The sequence below is a fragment of the Danio rerio genome, chromosome 1 (assembly GCF_049306965.1).
Source record: "Danio rerio strain Tuebingen ecotype United States chromosome 1, GRCz12tu, whole genome shotgun sequence".
NCBI lineage: Eukaryota > Metazoa > Chordata > Actinopteri > Cypriniformes > Danionidae > Danio > Danio rerio.
Window position 1 is genome coordinate 26,042,124 of NC_133176.1, and position 19,515 is coordinate 26,061,638.

Consider the following 19,515-nt stretch of genomic DNA (forward strand, 5'->3'; position numbering starts at 1 on the left):
TAAAGCAGAAAGGAGTGATAAAGAGTCAGGGAGAAAAGACTTTATAACATTAATTCTCATCCATGAGTTCTAAAAATTCCATTGTACACTCCAAATGTACAATATTTGAATAAGGACTCACCAGCAGGTTGTTGGTTTTGTTGTAAGGACGTACAGGAATCTGGACTTGTGACATTCTCCTCTAATGAGTCAGTCTGTGTTGCAATAGTTGTAGTGTACGAGTGTCGTAGAGATGGTGAAGGAGTGGTGACCTGCTCCTGGGTCTTCTCCTTGATCACCTGCTCATAGGATGGTGGCAGCTGAAGCACCAAAGACAGAAATCACTCAAACGCAAGCAGCAAACCAAGCAAACACGTCACAAGTATGCAGAAAACACACATGCCTAGAGAATAAATATTGAAAAAAAAATGCACAATATACAGTTGAAGTCAGAATGATTAGCTGCTTCTGAATTATTAGGCCACCTGTTTATTTTTGCCCCCAATTTTTGTTTAATGGAAAAATATCTATATTTTCAACACATTTCTAAACATAATATTGTTAATAACTCATTTTTAATAACTGATTTATTTTATCAATGCCATGATGACAGTACATACTATTTGACTAAATATAAGATACTAGTATAACTAGGGTAAATAGGAACATCTGGGTATACTAAGGCATAGTAGAATAATAAAAGATCAGTGTATGGAAATGGGCATACTGTGAGTCTCAAACATCACCGTTTCCTTGTTTTCATGTAAATTCCACGAATGTAAAACCCCGGGGGACAACGAGTGAATCAGAACACAAAACAAACTCTGACAAGACTTACGGGCCAAACTCTCCTCATTTGCATATATGCCTATATACACACGCACACGCACACACACGCACACACACGCACACGCACGCACACGCACACGCACACACACGCACACACACGCACACACACACACACACACACACACACACACACACACGATTTGTGTCCATGTACGTTTAAATTGAATGACCTGAATTAGTGTGAAATGATAGAGTTATCTTCTGTCCCGTCCTTTAAAGCAAGCTCTTTAGCTTCTGCATTGGTCATCTATTATTTATTCACGTTTTGATTAAAAGTCTAATTCCGAGAAATTTTTGAGCCACGATATTAACGTCACATCCAGGATTTTTGCAGTCAATCAGAGCAAAACATAAAATAACAGACTCCTATTAAACTTTACTGCGTAGAAGAGCAACCAGCGAACAAGAATAGCTGTGAGCTCATGTGTGCTCTTTTCATTGCGGCAGAGCTACTGCCTGCCTCACCTCATGTCTTTTCAGTGCAGCTGTATGTCCGATTCTAACACTAAAAAAGTGATAGACATAAGTGAAATACTTGACCTATTATATTGAAAGTGAGAACATGATAAAAAAAGTCTAAAATGTATAAAATATTTGAATAAAGCGTTACATTGGTAGCATACACTGAGCAAGCAAAAATCAGGAGCTCAGGCCAGTGTGCAGTGGTTAGGTTTAGGGTGCGTGAGGCACAGCTTAGTGCTGCCCCAGCTCGCTTTCTACACTCCTACACTGTTGAACAGGAGATACGCAAAATACAGCAATTTTGATTATAAAAAGGATTGAAATCATTTGATTCATACAGAGTTTGCATTTATAGCACAGATGAGTGGACAAATAGTTATTTTATTATTAATATATATATATCTCATGATGGCAGGGGTGTGAACCTACAATGGTCCCACGGTTCGGTTCAGTTATGATTATAATGCCATTCATTTGGTTCAATTCGATATCTCGGTGCATTGACAATGCTTTTCATACACAATTTGATATTTTACTTCACAGCAAAACAATTCTTGTTTTAAAATGTATAAATATATTTATATATTATTTGTAATACAATTTTGTCCTTTAATAAAAGCCGTCAGATTTATGAACTGAACCTTTAAAAACTCAAGAACATGCTCAGAACAACATGATCATTCATAACAAACATAAATATCCCGTTCGCTTTCTGAGCCTTATCAAGTTCTTACACCCCTATGATTTATTCATTCATTCAACATTATTTATAAAGCACTTCACAACCACCAAAAAGCAGACCAAAGTGCTGAACAGTAAAATGAAAATTAAACACTAACCACACAAAACACATAGTATACAACTAAAGTAGTAAAACACTGCACGCATAAGGTATCAGGTAACAAAGGCCAGGGAAAAAAGGTAGGTTTTGAGTTGTGATTTGAAACGAGACAGGGAAGGGTCCTGCCTGATGTAAGGAGGTACAGCACTCACTTACGTTTAGTTTTTGGGATTCTTAAGACGCATCTGATCTGCTAATCTAACAGCACGCGACGGTATGTAGGGGTGTAGCAGTTCGGATACAAAGTGCGGGGCAGAACCATTTAAGGATCTAAAAACAAATAAAAGAATTTTAAAATGAATTCTAGTGTGGATCAAATCGGGGTGATATAATCAAACTTACGACTCCCTGTTAAAAGGCATGCTGCAGCGTTTTGCACTAGCTGTAGACGGGCCACAGAAGACCCACTTATCCCGATGTAAAGCAAGTTACAGTAATCCAGGCAGGTGGTAACAAAGGCATAGATTACAGTTTCAAATTGCTGTCTTGACAAAAATGGCTTTTTTTTCCTCAGTTGTCTCAGCTGGAAAAAGCTTGCCTTGACCACTGCCCCTATAATGCTGTCCAACTTTAGGTCAGGATAGAGTTGAACCCCAAGATTTGTGATGGTTGGTTTGATGTGCTGTGCTAGGTCACTCAGATTAACCATGGAAGCTACAGTAGTATCCCCCCAAACCATGACTTCTGTTTTCTTTTCATTGACATTTAAAAAATTAAGGGCCATCCTGGACTTTATGTCATCTAGACACTGAAGGAGTGGTCTGACAGTTTCACTTTTTTTAATGGGGACGTAGATCTGGGTGTCGTCAACGTACATGTAAAAAGACAGGCCAGGCCATGCCTACTAATTATTGACCCGAGGGGAATAGATAGAGGGAAAAAAGAAGAGGGCCCAATACTGAGCCCTGAGGGACCCCATGAGACAGGGTGGCAGGGGAAGAGACATGATCCCCGATACTGATGGTGAACGTCCGTCCTTCCAGATAGGACCTAAACCACTCAAGCGCCAGCCCTTTAATGCCCACCCACTTTTCCAATCGGAAAATTAAAAAATTTTGTGATACACAGTGTCAAAGGTGGGAGTTAAGTCAAGAAGCACAAAGATAACACACTCCCCAGAATCAGTGACTAAAGAATACACCTTAAACACCTTCAATAGAGCCTGTTCAGTACTATGTAAGGCCCTAAAACCAGACTGGAAAATTTCGAGCAACTTGTAATTTTCCAGAAAAGCTATTAATTGATCGTGTACTACTTTTTTAAGAGTTTTTGACAGAGAAGGTAGTTAGAAAAAAAGGGCTACAATTTGTTAGGTCTGCAGTATTTAAGCCAGGTTTTTTGAGCAGTGGTTGCACTTCTGCGTGTTTAAACTTTTTAGGGAATACACCTGAGGACAAACTACTAGTTACAATTGCTAAAACAGATGGCCCTAGAGTGGAAAAAGCCTCCTTAACAATTTGAAGAGTAAGGGCATCATGCAGAGAACCTGAGATGACAGACAATATCCTGTAGCATATCTAGAGTCGCAGGCTCAAACTTGTCAAATACAGCAGAGCAGTGTACGAAAACAGAAGGTTTGTTAGCAACAGGCTAAATAGGGGCCCTGATGGAATATATCTTTTTATTAAAAAGTTGGAAAAGCATTCACAAGTGGCATGTGAGCATCAACACAGAGTTTGTGGAATGTTGAGAACATAGTCAATAGTCCTGAACAGGACCCGAGATTATTATGGTTTGATACAATGATTTCTGTAAGGAATTTCCTCTTTGGTTCTTTTGTAACCATCTGGTAACGGTGCCAGGAGTCTCTGAGAATTTGAAGTGACACGTACAGATTGTCTTTCTTCCATTTGCGCTCCGCTTTACGGCACTCGCGTCTAGCGGCGTGAGATGTGTTATTTTGCCAAGGTTCAAATTTGGTTTTGGGCTCTCTGATTTTTACCGATGCCACAGAGTTTATAGCAATTTGAGTAGTGTTATGCAACCAAGAGCTAGGCTCATTAGTGTCCCTTGACTCGGGTGTAACACAGATAGAGTTAAAAACAGAAGTGACCTGGGCAGCAGTTGATAATACGAAAGGGTCTGGCAGAGACAAATGTTTCATCTGTATTAAAAACACCCGGAACCTCAATCTCAAAAAGTACAGGCATATGATCCGAGAACCCAGCGATATGATTGATCACACACTTAACAGAAAGGGCTATGATTAGCTCTGGCACTGTTCACAGCTGAAAAGCACTGATGAACAGCAGTGCTGATCACAGCTGATCCGTGATAGATGCGGAGGAGAAAACTCGCTATGGAGACTGCAATGGATCAACAAGTATTGCTATAACAGCCGAGAGGAGAGGAAAAGTTACCTCATGCCAGCTGGTCAAAGGTCGAGAGAGAGAGAGAAATAAACTATTCTCCATAGCAAGGGCTTCTGCTGTGTCTAGCAAACACACAGGCAGTGAATTGTGCACAGTTTCTGCGTTTTTAAGTAGTTGGAGCGTTTTAATTACTCTCGCTCGCCTCCCTCGCCCCAATATAGCGGATATGAGATAAATGACGTCAGTACGAAATAACTGGTAATGATCTATTACTGAACTGATACTTAATTTCTACGTCTGCATCGCAGTGCACAGAAGAAATTATTAATTTTGACATTTCTACTAATTTAGGTCATTTATCCAAACCTGATGAACGGTCACGTCAATAAGTGCGCACCAACTCATATGCAGCTGAGAGCATAAAAAAGCTCTGAAATCATTAATGTGCAAGCTGCAGGATGCGTTTGATAAGCCAAACGTTTTCTTGTCATATAACAGTGATAATTTTCCTCCCTTAGTTATTTGAAGCGTATATTTCACTTAGAATGCATTTATGACTTTTATTTTGAAAACGTGAGCCCCAATTTGTTTACTATGAGTTACTGGGCAACAACCGCACGAGGCATTTTTAAAATTGCTTCAGAATGCAAACTGCAAGATTTACACATGTATTCATCTCCACTCAGAAGAGGCACAAGGTATGTTTAGTTACATCTTTTGGTTATTGACCGTGGTTATTGTGAAATGTGATGCGATGTATGTTTTAACAAACACTGCTGAATTGTGTTAAATCACTTAGCTCAACTGTCATATGTTCATGCACAGGCTGATACTAAGTTCTGGCTGTTTTCTTTAAAAATTTAGCTTCAAAATACAACATGATACATCTCTATGACTCTCTTTTGTTAAGTTTTATTAGAATTTAGCCTTTATCCACAACAAATCTGGTGAGCAAAATAGATTACCGTTATTCTGATTGGGTTTATATTTGTCTCTGCTCTGTGTGTGTGTGTGTGTGTGTGTGTGTAAGAGCAGCACGTCAGAGCGGAGCTCATTAATATTCACAACACAAACCATAAAGAGTTAATCATGAACTCTGATTCTAATAGTATTTTATGGAGTAATACAGGAGCTCATGAAACCATTTCTGGAGATTTTTTTTAACTTACTGAAGCCATAAACCGACTATGTATACATCAGAAAAAAATTTAACTTATTAAACCAAAGCAGTATATGGCACCTTTAATTAGGTAAGTTAGGGTAATTATGTAAGTCATTATTTAACAATGGTTTGTTTTGTAGAGAATCGAAAAAAATAGTGCTAATATTATTGACCTTAGAAAGGTTTTAAAAAATTAAAAACTGCTTTCATTCTAGACAAAATAAAACAAATAAAATAAATAATTCTCCAGAAGAAAAAAACAATACAGGAAATACTGTGAATAATTCCTAAATTTGTTAAACATCAGAAATATCTGAAAAAGGAAAAACAGTTATAGGGGGGCTAATAATTTAGACTTCAACTGGATATATATATATATATATTTATTAGGCTATATCACATATTTTATACATCAGCGCTGCCTAATATCGGATATCAACAATGAAAATGCTTATAAATAGTGTTGTAGTCTATTTCATTTAGTAACAAAACAGCACTGTGTTGCTCGGAAATGTTCAACATTTCTACCATGTACAGTATTACAACTATGTATACTATTTTTGTAACCATAATACAACACAAACTTTCAAAATATGTCTATAACTTTTAAAGCCACTCAATATTATCTTGAATACATGCATAATTCATTAGAATTAAAATATAATCCAAATCCTTTTAGTATGAGACTAACACAATTGTGCTCAATATAAATGCAAATCTGAGATCATCAAAAAAGGGTCATATTTATTTACCTGTGGAAATCCTCAAAACTCATTCTATAATCGCACAGGTTAATTAGTAAGGTAATCGCACAGGTTAATTAGTAAGTTAATACTCCACGTGTTAGTCTGTATTAACTCAAAGTGACCATGCTTTGAAAAGTGAAAACAAAGACATGCCAAGTAAACACAGAGAATCCACACACGTGTCTGGAACAAGTGTTAAGCAGCTGTTGAACTAGATAAAGCGCAATAAATCACTGTACCTGCGCAGAGGTCAGAGCATTCTCACTCCAGACTGGTTGTGTGGTAAAAGCGGTAGATGAAAACCGTCCAGATGGCACAGGATACCAAGAAGCTGCAAACGGCTCTGCTGATAGGATGGTTATCTCTGGCCTCCTGATATCAACAACAGATTTCTTATGAACATCCAGGAACGGACTACAGTAAATCATAGCAATACAACAATCATGCACAAATATTTGGTCTCCGTAAATCATTTAGCTATTTTCAATTACATAATAATAATAATAATAATAATAATAAAATATTTATGGTGGAATTTGACAAAGACTTGTATTTAGTCACAAGGCTAACAAGAACTCAAGTTTGTTGGCATATTCCTTTTTAAAATAACTAAGTGTTAAAATAGCGAAAATGATTCAAACACACTCACCTTCTTTCTCTGGAGCAGACTGGCTGAGGAAGAGCTTTTGCAGAGGCTAGAAGATTTGACAGCATTCAGTGGTTCATAACACATTTGGCTACATATAAATGTAAAAACCAAACAATCATGTATAAGAGTTAATTTCTTACTTCTCTTGATGGCTGCTTTGATTGAAGAAAGAGGTCCTTGACTAAAAATGTAAACAGAACAAAACAATATGACACACACAGAACAAATGATCAGTTACCAGTGAAATTACTGGGTTGAAAGGAATGCTATTGAAAAATGACTAATTGACTAATATAAATACACAAAGTGACAGCAAAGTTTTATTGTTACTATAAATGGTGATATTTAAATGTTCTACTTAAAGAAAAATAAATAAATAAACAAATACATAAATGTATTTGAGACTTAATGTTTTGTAACAATAAAACAGTCTTTGTTGTCACTTTGTGTATCATTTATAACATACGCACGCACGTACGCAAGCACGCACGCACACACAGTTTAGTTCTTTTCAATATTGCCAATAAGAATAAATGCTTTTGAGCACTAAGTCAACAAACCAGAAGGTTTTCAAAAAAGTTAATTTTCGGATTGAAAAAAAATAAAAATAAAAATAAAATCTCAGGATTGCAAGAATAAACTGCATTAAAAAATTATGTAACTTTAAATTGTAATGATGTTTCATATTACTGTTGTTCCTATTAATGCAGCCCTAGTGAGCTGAAAAGATTCTTTTTTAAAAATATCATAAAATCCCTAAATATTTTAAACATGTTTAACACATCGTCACCAGGTATCGTCACGTATCAGCTGATCAATATATCACTGCTTCTACCTGACTTTTTTCTCAAAATGTATTCACAATTTCTTATTCTGTGACAACACAATTGTTGTTGTTGTTGTGTAGATATTGGGACATTTATTTTATATTTAATTCTTATTTGCAACATACAGATTTGTGCAAAAACTCAAAATCTTAAAATTCTCACCAGATTCTTAAAAATCTCAGAATTAGGGCTGCACATTGTATCGTTTCAGTCTCGAAATCACAATGTGCACATTTGCAATAGACACATCACAAGATATGCATTGTTAAGTTTTAATTATAATTGAACAAGAGCTACAAAATTGTATTTAATTACTTTATTTATAGGAAATTTATATGATTAATGCAAAAAAGTTATTCTTAGAATTTTTGTCTTCTTTCTAGCCCAAATATATATTAGTTTATTCCACTGAAGGATGATTTGCTTCTTTGAAGAAAAAAAATTTTATTTCTTCTTTCTTCTGACTTTTTTCTTCTGAAGATGAAAACAAAACAATATTTTTATTTGCTCTAAGACGTTTTGGAAATTTAGACCAGCAGCAAGACGCAAGTAAGAAAGAAGTGAAAAAAGAGTCAACAAAAAAAGTAAGAAAATCTTTTTTTATTGTGGTTATTCAATTTCTGGTAGAAAGTGGAGATACAGTATACTGAATACCATGTTAAGTTACTTATGACTAACTATGATTTTTATTATAACAAAGTCTTCAACAAATAAGGGTGACAGTTATTTCTCACAGATGAAATGTTAACTTTTGTTGCATTGACAAAACTTTGATTGAATTATTCAACTACATCTCTCATTCTTTAAAACTTATTGCTTATTTCCACTGTATCCTCCATGAACCAGGTCAAGCATTAAACGGCACAGTGAAACAGAACAATAACACTAAATTAGAGAAACTGAACTCGAGAAGACAGAGCGAACAAAAGACAAATAAAAAGAGCATTAGCAATAAATGTAAAATGAAGAGACATCAAAGATACAGTTCATACCTGGCATTAGCAGATATATGAAGTGTTAAGGGAATCAATTAAATCAAATTAGATTAATGATAAAATCTCTGTGATCATTCATGCTCAAAACTTTTCTTCACTTCCTGACTATGTGGACGTTTTGAAGCTTTTTGCTCTCTGCATAGCTGAAGTGATGTGTCATAAGAGCAGAGTGAGTATGCGTGTATGTGTGCGTGTGTGTGTGTGTGTGTGTTTGTGTGAAAGAGTCAGGCTAGGCCAGCAGGCACACAGCTTTAGCTTAGCTTTAAATGAGAACCAGCTGACATGTTTAGATTCACACCCTTGATGTCTCCCACTGTACAGGAATCAATAGCTCAGCAAGAAAAAAGAACAACAATTCATCAGTTCTGTCAACAGTTGATTAATGTATTGGATTGTCTATTGCTGTTGACATTAAACAGTGATTTAAAAAATAAAACATCAAACAAGCAAAAAGATGATTTAAGGTTGTTGTCATTTACCTTAGCAAATGTACAATATATGCATAGTCAGAATGTTATAGCACTCTTTTTTTAAATTTCAGTTCATATTTGTAAATTTCTGAGATTTTTTTTCCATAGTGGGAACTGATATTGTATATTAACCAATTTTCTTCAAAAATGTTGAAATATTAAAAAAAGAAAAATAAAGTCATACAGATCTGGCAAGGCATACGGGTGAATAAACGATGAACTGGCCCTTTAAGAACAGATTTTTATATTTTTTCTCTCTAGGTGACTGTAAAATGAGTCTCACCTAAGCAAAAATTCATTTTTGAGATTCAATTTGTGATGAAACATAAATCAAGGTAAAAATGTATGTTATTTCCAATTAAGCAAACGTGTTAATATTTAACTGCATATATGATACATTAAATGCTTTAAACAGAACAAAGTACACTATCTGACAAAAATCTTGTTACCTATCCAAGTTTAAGAAATAATAACTTGACTTTTATTTGATCATTTGGTATCAGAAGTGGCTTATATGAAAGGCAAAGGCCTCGAGATTACGCTTATTGTACCAAAATAAAATATGATCATGCCTTGATTTTTAATTAACTAGGACAGTAAGGTCTGACTTTGCTTAGACAAAAGTCTGGTCACTGAACAGAAATAAGCTAAAGTATAGAATATAAAGTCATGGTGCAGTGTAAAAAGAATTAATACTGTGTATGACTCCCATGAGCTTGGATGACTGCATCCATACATCTCTGCAATGACTCTTTTATTAATAATGATAACTTATTAATAAAGTCATCTGGAATGGCAAAGAAAGCATTCTTGCGAGACTCCCAAAGTTTATTAAGATTCTTTGGATTCATCTTCAATGCCTCCTCCATCTTACCCCAGACATGCTCAATAATATTCATTACTGGTGACTGGGCTGGCCAATCCTGGAGCACCTTGACCTTCTTTGCTTTCAGGAATTTTGATGTGAAGGGTATTCCTTGTAAAATACAAGGAGCGCTATCCTGTTGAAGAATCTCTCTCCTGTGATTTGTATAGTAATGGGCAGCACAAATGTCTTGATACCTCAGGCTGTTGATGTTGCAATCTACTCTGCAGATCTCTCACACGCCCCCATACTGAATGTAACCCCAAATCATGATTTTTCCTTTACTAAACTGAAACTTAGATTCTGTGAGAATCTTGAGTCCATGCGGGTTCCAGTAGGCCTTTTGCAGTATTTGTTATGATTGAGATGCATTTAAACAGATTATTCATTGGAAAAATCTACCTTTTGCCATTTTCCCAAATGATCAACTAGAAATCAAGTTATTATTTGTTGCTCTTACAACTGGGATCCATGACAAAACATTTTTTGTTATTCCAAAAAATGTTAAATATATATTTCCACCCCAGAAAGCTATAGAATATAATAGATGACTTGACAAAAATGAAAAAAGAAAAAAAAGCATTTATTCTGTTTCAGAACAACATCAACATGTTCTTGTGATTCTTGAGCATCATTAGAACACTTTTTAGGTGTATTCAAATGGGCCAAATGTGACATCTTTGGACTTTTAAACTAATAAAGATATTTTATATTAAGTTATTTTTTTGGAGTATTGTCTCGTTGTGTTTTCATAAACACATTGGTCACAATAAAGGCTAGACTATTTATAATATGTAATTTTCCATGTGCCTTAATTAACCTCAGTTTTATCTGTCCTCCCGTCTCCACTCACTACAACCCTATGCTGAGGATTTCGTTTAAAGTCAGAAGTCTTAGACTCTTTATTATTTTGTGAATAATATCAGCTATGTATTGTAGTTACATAATCAAAATAATATTTAAAATAAGTCGACTGAGTTCCCATGTTTTGGTAGGACTTTTAAAATGTTTTTGTCTTAAAAAGGAACACTCCACTTTTTTGGAAAATGTATTACTTGGACTTATTTTACAAGCCCCCTAGAGTAAAACAGTTAACCACCTGTTTTCCCATTTTTATAAATTTTTCAGTCGAACTCTGAGTCTGGCAGGAGCACTTTTAGCTTAGCTTAGCATATATCATTGAATCAGATTATACCAGTAGCGCATTAAGGTTGTTTACAATTACTTGCTTTAATACATACAGTATGAAACAAAATCGCTTAATCGTTTAAGAAATCACATCACAACTCTGTATATCGTAATCTAATCTAATCGTGAGGTGCCTCAAGTTCCCAACCCCTAACACTGATGATGAGAATTCGGTGTAGCACCAAACTAGACCAGATTTTAAATATGCTGAATCAGTGTTTCTTTGTGACAGCAACAAAGTCTTAAATACTTTCTCTATTTCTTCGTCTATATCATCGCACAATTCAAACACAATGTTCAAATACAAAATACAAAGACTATTATAGACTCAGCAACTAAATTCTATCTGTGGATAATATAAGAGTCTTGTTTATGTTTACATCTCATTCGAAGTTCTCAGAGGGTGTGAAAATGGCTTCCATATTTACAGTAGCAGAGATCTTACCTTATTTGCAAGCGCTCTGGTTTACTTCTTTCTGAGCGGTCTGTAAAACACAAAAAAGTATAAAGCGTGAGCTATTTTAACTCAGTCTACATTAAAGTGACTGAATTCTTAGGCACAGCTGACACTAGTGGCAATGTCTGTTTTGCTGGTTAAACTGTGTAGTAGATTCCTGATAAACCAGTTCTAAAAAGCTGAGAGAACTGCAGGCTATTGTACAACAACACAGTTTTTCCTGAAACCACACTCAGCATTCACATTGCTCCAGTCAAAAAGCTCACACAACAGGTTCCTGCATACATTGGGTACATTTATGTCTTCATTTTAACTTCTGAAGACATTTTGAGCATTTTATTCAACTTTTAACACCTTAAAGTGTATGAAACTTCAAAGCCTGTACAATAACACCAGCATGTTTCACTACACTAGTTTCTCCCAACAGCGTTAAGCATTTATAGAGAATGTTTAACTTTGCCCAGGTAATGAAGGTGAACTCATAAAACGTAATGAGTGCTTTGGCAATGGGGTCTTTGTGTATCTTTTATCAACTGTTGAATCACTGTCTCCAGACACACCTACTGGTTCCAGTTTCTGCTCTCACCGTGTCTCTCTGTGTGTGTTAAAGCCAGTGAAAAAGCCTAGCTCACCTTAGTTTGTTAAATTACATTATTTCAATCCCTGTTTTATTTGCAAGTTAAGTATAAAAATTTTAAATAGCAAGACATAATAAAGACCTAATCTAAAATTTATAATCCTACCTGTGTATTGCTGATAACTGTATGCGAGTTGTTTCTATCATTCTCATTCAAATAAGTGAAAGAGGTATAGAACAAGTCATGCTACAAGTGACGTTTTTTTTTTTCATTAGGTATGTTGACACAGCCAGCGTGTCATGCAGGAATGCAGCCAATCAGGAAGCGTTCTGTCTATTATCAAGAGTGAACCAAAACATTTGGAAGGCACACTATTACTATGACTTGCATTATGTATCGCTGATCCTCCTTGTACAGTAATAGCTTACCTGTACAGAATAATATAGTTAGCTTAAAATCTTAATTGTGTCAGCGGTCTTCAGAACTGCATCCTGATGTAAGAATTGATCAGCTTTATCATGGTTACTGCTCCAGGAAGAGTTAGTGTGGTTTTGTGTTGATTTAGGACCAGCTTACCCTTTTAAAAGAGTCCCGATATCAGATGAAATTTCGAAAATCTCATCAGTCAAAAGAGACAGAATGGAATTTCTCAAATTATCAAAAACTAGCTTGATATGGGCATATGTTGAAAATTGATTGGTGATGCTAATGCACACTGCAACAAACAATATGAATGACAACTTCAATTTAAATACCAGTTATATTAAACCGGTCTTAAGTGAAACAACTGAAATAGACATCCTTTATGGAAAAAATACAGCTATTAATTATAGCTGTAGATAGATAGCTATCTATCTATTGTATTTATAATATCTTTCTATATATAATTTTAATAATTGTTTATAGATCAATAACTAAATTAAATTCCATGGATTACAATAGTGACCATAAAGGTTTCATTGATGAAACTCAAAATGTCACTAGCTGATTTTTAGATGCATTTCCTGCAAAAATGGAAAGTTTTTATTCTCAAATAACATGTCTAGAGTCACATGGTTGGGGCAAAGTGTCACATTACAGTTTAATTTTTGTTTGCACCATAATAAGATGATACCTGCATGCATCAAAGCTCAAAACAAAAGGCAAGTAAACCATGTTAACAAAATGCATAAACATAGAGGTAAAATAACCATAACACAATGCAGCACTAAAAGTTTGCAATGTGGTATGGTCTTGAATCTATGTTTTGAAGATTTCTGTTGTAGTCTTTTTTACCTTGCTCCCTGTGTTTAGTCCTCCTTGCTGTTCCTTGTGTGTTTCCCATGTAAGACTTAGCCTATTAGTTGCCATAGGCACTCATTGTACCACAACAACCTGCCTGTTAGTTGCCTTAGCAATTCATTAACTCCTCCTGCTTGTTAGCCTGCTAGCATGTGCATTTATACCCTTGGGTTTGGCTTGTTAAGCTCTGTCTACTAACTGTTTGACCAGTTGTGTGCTGGAAGAAAACCTAGTACTGCCCAATAAGCTAGCAGCTAGCTAAATATGAGTGTTTATGCTTAGCTGACTACTAGCCGCATGCTTCAAATGCTAGTTATGGGTACAGTATATTGCACAGCCATACAGATTCAATTTTGGACTATTTTATATTTTTATCAAACTTTCTTAAAAAGAAAAAAATATTGTATGCAGTCATGTCATAAAGAGCCTTTAAGTTAAGAAAAAGTGAGAGAACTTGAGATTGTAAAGGGGACAAAAGGTTCAAATTTCTACCATCAAAGAGTTCAGTTCTCAGCTAAAAAGGTGATTTGTGTGAATACAGACCTGTGTTTAAATGAGTTGGAAGGCATTATGAACAGGCTATGGGATTCATTTGTGCTGACAAAGTGTCTCTGCGTGTAAAGCCTGTCTGTGCAGGCCAACACTATCACTCATTGTATTAAGACAAAACCTTTTCACACTGACCTGAAATCAGTCTTCCAGACTGTGCCAAACAGATCATCTTAACTTTTAACTGCATTATTAAACATACAGTACGTAACACCCAGCAGAATGCATGCATAGACAGGTCATGGATTGATCCACATGTCGCTTAAATCGTGTATAAAGTTATCTTTCAGTCCCATTGAAGTGACCCTTAAACAGTGATGGATTAGGCTGTGCAATATACTGTATGTGCATACAGCAGTGGTTTGCAATAAATGAGCTATTTAAAACTCTTATCTCTTTGTGCCTGTCATTTGCACACCCTCTGAAAGAGTTTTCAGCACATCAGACAATGTAGTCACATGATGACAACAATCACTCACTGTCCTTCGGCTTATTTCCTGCTTATCACTGTTAAATATCTTGTCTGCTATTTGTTTTATGCAATGGTAAAACATGGTTTTTTACTTTCAGAAGTTGTAGTGATGTTTCTTTTACCAATGCTATCTTTTTCAAGTAACTGCTTTCAGAATAAAAAAGTAGACAATGGTATTATTTTTAAAGGTAATATTAGAAAAATAACAAATCAGGATAATAAAGTTGTGACACTGGAAATTGCAATAATGACTGTTAAGACAGATTTGGCATCACAGGAATAAAATGCACTCATAAAATGTTACATTGAAAAAAAAAATACTTTAAATTGTAATAATATTTTATAATATTGCTTTTGTTGTATTTATGAATGATACATAACTAGTAAAATGTTTATATTTATTATATATTTTATAAATATATAAAATATTGATAATGCATTATTTAGCATGCTATCGTGTATTGCATTTTTCTTCAATATAACACAGCCCTAGATAGTGACTTGAACTGAAGAGGAAGCGATTTTCAGTGTTTGATCAACAATACCTTCAATTCAGAACAATAACAATTAATTACTTTTGTATAGAAAGATGTGTATTATATTTATAACTTTACATCTCTTTTTTAACTTTATTATAAGTCTACTGTCTTAAATGTCATTTTCTTTATTTGAACAACAAAAAATATATATATACTACTGGTCAAAAGTTTGGGGTCAGTAGGATGTATAAATATTTAAAAATAAGCTTCTCCTGCTCACCAAAGCTGAAATTTCCAAAATTCCCATCACTAACATCAAGACTGACAGTGTGCCTGGAGCAATGCATTTATCAGCACTCTTGAAACAACGCTTAACCAACCAAATCAGAGGACCAGAACTAAAATTGAGTAATGAAATATTGTAAAGTCTGAACATGTTTATGAACACGGGACTTTCCTGGTCGAACAGTTTATTCAGCTAACATGTTGAAACTGGATCATCTTTTCATGACTTCATGAGTGAAGTATTTGAGGATATGAGTAGGTAAAAAGAGTTTTGGGTACACCTATGTTCATCAATAACCACATATGTCAAATGTGTTAAATGTCATTTTCTTTATTTGAACAACTAAAATATTGATATAAACTACTGTTCAAAGGTTTGGGGTCAGTAGGATTTGTAAATGTTTTAAATTAAGCTTCTCCTGCTCACCAAAGCTGCATTTATTTCATAAAAATTCAGTGAAAAGGTGTAAAATTGTGAAATGTTATTTCACTGTAAAATAACTGTTCAAATGTAGTTGATCATTTTACTTAATATTAATTAATGTAATTGTAATAAAAACAATAATGACTGAAGTAATAATTTTATTTGAAATTAAATACAATAAGAAAGCGTTTAATTTACTTTGATTTAATTTAGTAAATGCCGCCTTAATGAACAGTATATATATATATTTTTAAAAACATGAAAAAAACTGGCCCCAAACTTTTGACCGGTAGTGCAAATTAAACATATAAATGTAATAAAAATAATATTTTATGCTGCTATATAAAACCTGGAGAGAAGCCAGCAGGCAAAAGCAAAAATTTTAGTCCTCTAAATGTGAAATTTCACTGACACAGCAGCCACCTCTGCAAATAAAAGCCACTCATTTACTAGGTAAAGTGGGAGTTGATTTTTGTATGCTTTTAAGACAGTGAATTTACATCTAAATGAATCACTGTTCAATTAATTACTTTGTGCGAATTGATCAAAAATTCACTCTGATTATTACTTATCTAATAATGCAACATTGAGATAGGTTCAATTAAAAATCCCCATCATTAACATCAAGACTGACAGTCTGCCTGGAGCATTTATCAGCACTCTGGAAACTACACTTCACCAACCAAATCTGAGGACCAGAACTAAAATGAAAATGAGTAATGTAATATTGTATAATAAGTCTGAACATGTTTATGACCACGGGACTTTCCCGTTCACACATTTTATACAGCTAACATGTTGAAACTGGAGCATTTCTTCATGACTTCATGAGTGAAATATATGAGGATATGAGTAGGTGAAAAGGGTTTTGGATACACCTACATGCACACATCTATACCCACTGAAACCAATTTGATATTTTCCTCTATGAACAAGCATTAAAACTAAGCCCACTTTACAAAGCTGCAGACATATAAGAGAAAGTTTAAAATGTTTAATATGCTGACTGTCCAGACAAACACATGACACTGCACAGGTGCTATACTTTCAGACAGGCTGCGACAAGCACAACTGCTGCCTCATGTTTCCTCACTCAGAGTCATGTCACCTGTTCAGTGTCAATAGAAGAAAGCTACAACCTGCTGTTTTTTCTCCCACTCACAGCTGACTCAGCCATACATCTAGAAACTAATGCTGAGGGAGCAAGAGGAACTTTTCACCCTAATTCACTTTTTTACAGTTTGATAATGGTTTTTAACCAATTACAAGTGTTAAATGTTTACGAAATATATTAAAACATTAAGTATCAAAAATTGACTTTTTGTTAACCCGCTGAATCTTAAGATACTTATAAATGATTATTGATGCATCAAGCCATTATTTACCACTTTCTTTGACAGGTTTCTACTTATTCTTGGAAGCAACATCAATTTCTTGGAGATTGTATTTTTCTTTGTCTATTACTAAATATGGGTCTGCAGCATCAGTTAAAAATATTTTAAGTTATGTTTTTAACTTAAGTTATTTTTTTTAATTTCACACATGCAGGAACCCAAATGTCTGTATTTTTTGTTTATCATAGAATAAGAATAGGAGATGCAGTTTGCTGTCATAATGTTTCTGAAATTTGTGATAAAAACTTGCAAAAATCACTTTATACATTTTTTATTGTTAAAAATGAAGTGTTCAAGTCAATTATTTTTTTGTACCATTTAAAAATGATGAATAATAATTGCACTCCAGAAAGTCAAAAAGAGCAGGCTAATTACTGTTTTAGGCAGTGTTGGGTCAGTTCCTTAAAAAGTAAATAATTTCAAAAAGTAAATAATCTCAAAACATACAATACATTGTAAATAATTTCTTACATTGATTCTTTAATGTCAACAATGTACCGTTATCTTAACAATTATAACATTCCTTAGTTGAAAAATGGCATGATTCTGAAAAATAGGCTATATTTGAATAACAAAAATAGCCTAGTCAATAATTAGTTTCTCTAAACTGATTTACAGAGGAGTGCAGAATTTATTTGAAGTAGGATAACTGAGTACATTACACTGTGGTTAAACTGCATAAAATTATCCAAGTTATCTCTTTATTTAACTTTCAACGGACAAGTTATTTAATTACAGTAACTACAAGCAACAGAAAAATAATCCGTTACCGTACTCTACCTAAGCTACGTTTCAACTTTTCCATAGTAATTGCAACAACAACAATTGTCCTACCTGTTGAATCTCTTCTCCTCGTAACAGAAACATTTGAAAAATCTTCACTTCCATCACTACAACGGGCTTCAGCCATGAGGTATAACCGCACGTCTTTCTAATAATATTTAGACTTTTTTAACTTGAGGAAAAAAGCTATTTGAAAGATTTTGAAACAAACTCTGGCGGTGTGTTTTGTTTCAGCAAAAAGCCAGGAAGACTGTTAAACAGTCAAAGACTGATGAACGAAACCCTGCGGTTGGCGCGAGCATCATGACAAACAGAAGGGCGAGAGAGAGATCTGTGCACGCGCGTCTTTTACTGCTCAGCAGAGGGCGGAGAAGATTACATTGATTTTAAACCTTTCTGTGAAACATTAGACTACACAAAGAAATACGTAAAGAAAAAAAAGTTGTGATCCTTAGCTATTCAGAAGTGTCATTAAACAAGAAGTGAGTCCAGGCCAAACGAACTTTGTTTTATAATTTGAGCAGCCTGGAGAGTCAAATTAAAATAAACAACAACAGTTAACAATTATTCTTTTTAGCCATATTATTTATGCAAACTATTTATTTCAGTATTTTATTTTTATTTTGATGTCAACCCCAATTATATGAAATGTTGTATTCAAAATATCCATTTCATCAATTCACTGTTTCTGTCATTTACATTCTATCAGTTTTAAAATGAAGCATGCATAATATTCTGATTGTGAACAACTGCATGATTTCAAAAGGTTTATTTTATTTTTATGAATTGGCATAATATGCATCTATGTTTTTAAAATTTATTATAAAACGATCAGAATTTACATTAAGTTATAGGTCATTGCTAGAATATGTGCTAAAATAATAAATGTAGTATCACTCTTAATATATCATTCTTATTCACAATGCTGTAAAATATAATAAGGCCAAAGTGTTCTTTGGTATGGGTGTTTATTGTTTATCTTCTCAACTGCATTTTAACAAAATAGTTTTTACAGTTTTTGGCACACAAAAGTGTTCATGGAGCTTTTGAACACTGCCGTTGAACACCTGAAGTCAGTATAGGAATGTTTTGACAACCTTTTAAATATTCTGGACTATGAACTTCACTTGACCATTGTTGTCTATAGACATACAGTATATGTAGGGTGAGGGACGCTCTTAGATTTCATCTAAAATAGCCTGAAATAATTATCTTGTTTTCTGAAGATGAACAAAGGTCTCAGGGGAGTGGAATGATATGAGGGTGAGTAACAGTAATTATAATTTTCATTTTTGATGAACTAGTCTTTTAATGGCACATTGTGGGTAATGGGATAGTCACTTGGGCTACAAAGAAGTGTTTTAATTTTTTTTCTATGCACATAACAACTCAATGAATGTCCATTCTCTTTCATACTGCCACAGTGACTCAACATTGGAGTAAGGTTAAAAGCAGCAGTTACATCTTA

General features: G+C 34.4%; 1 protein-coding gene across 12 annotated transcripts in view; it reads right to left on the reverse strand.

The window, feature by feature from the left end:
* Positions 1 to 18,370, reverse strand: part of sh3d19 (SH3 domain containing 19) — a 39,492-nt gene extending 21,122 nt beyond the window's left edge. For 3 of the 12 annotated variants that reach the window (XR_012400997.1, XM_073944496.1, XM_073944488.1), the window contains exons 1-6: positions 13,656 to 13,793; positions 11,791 to 11,830; positions 7,141 to 7,181; positions 7,001 to 7,046; positions 6,591 to 6,723; positions 122 to 299 (exon numbers count right to left, since the gene is read on the reverse strand). Coding sequence is in view for 8 of the 12 variants with exons in the window: in XM_073944496.1 (XP_073800597.1) it covers positions 122 to 299; positions 6,591 to 6,723; positions 7,001 to 7,046; positions 7,141 to 7,181; positions 11,791 to 11,830; positions 13,656 to 13,704 (487 nt within the window). In the remaining 4 variants the exon portion in view is untranslated. 12 annotated transcript variants of the gene reach the window in all.
* Positions 18,371 to 19,515: the final 1,145 nt, after the last annotated feature.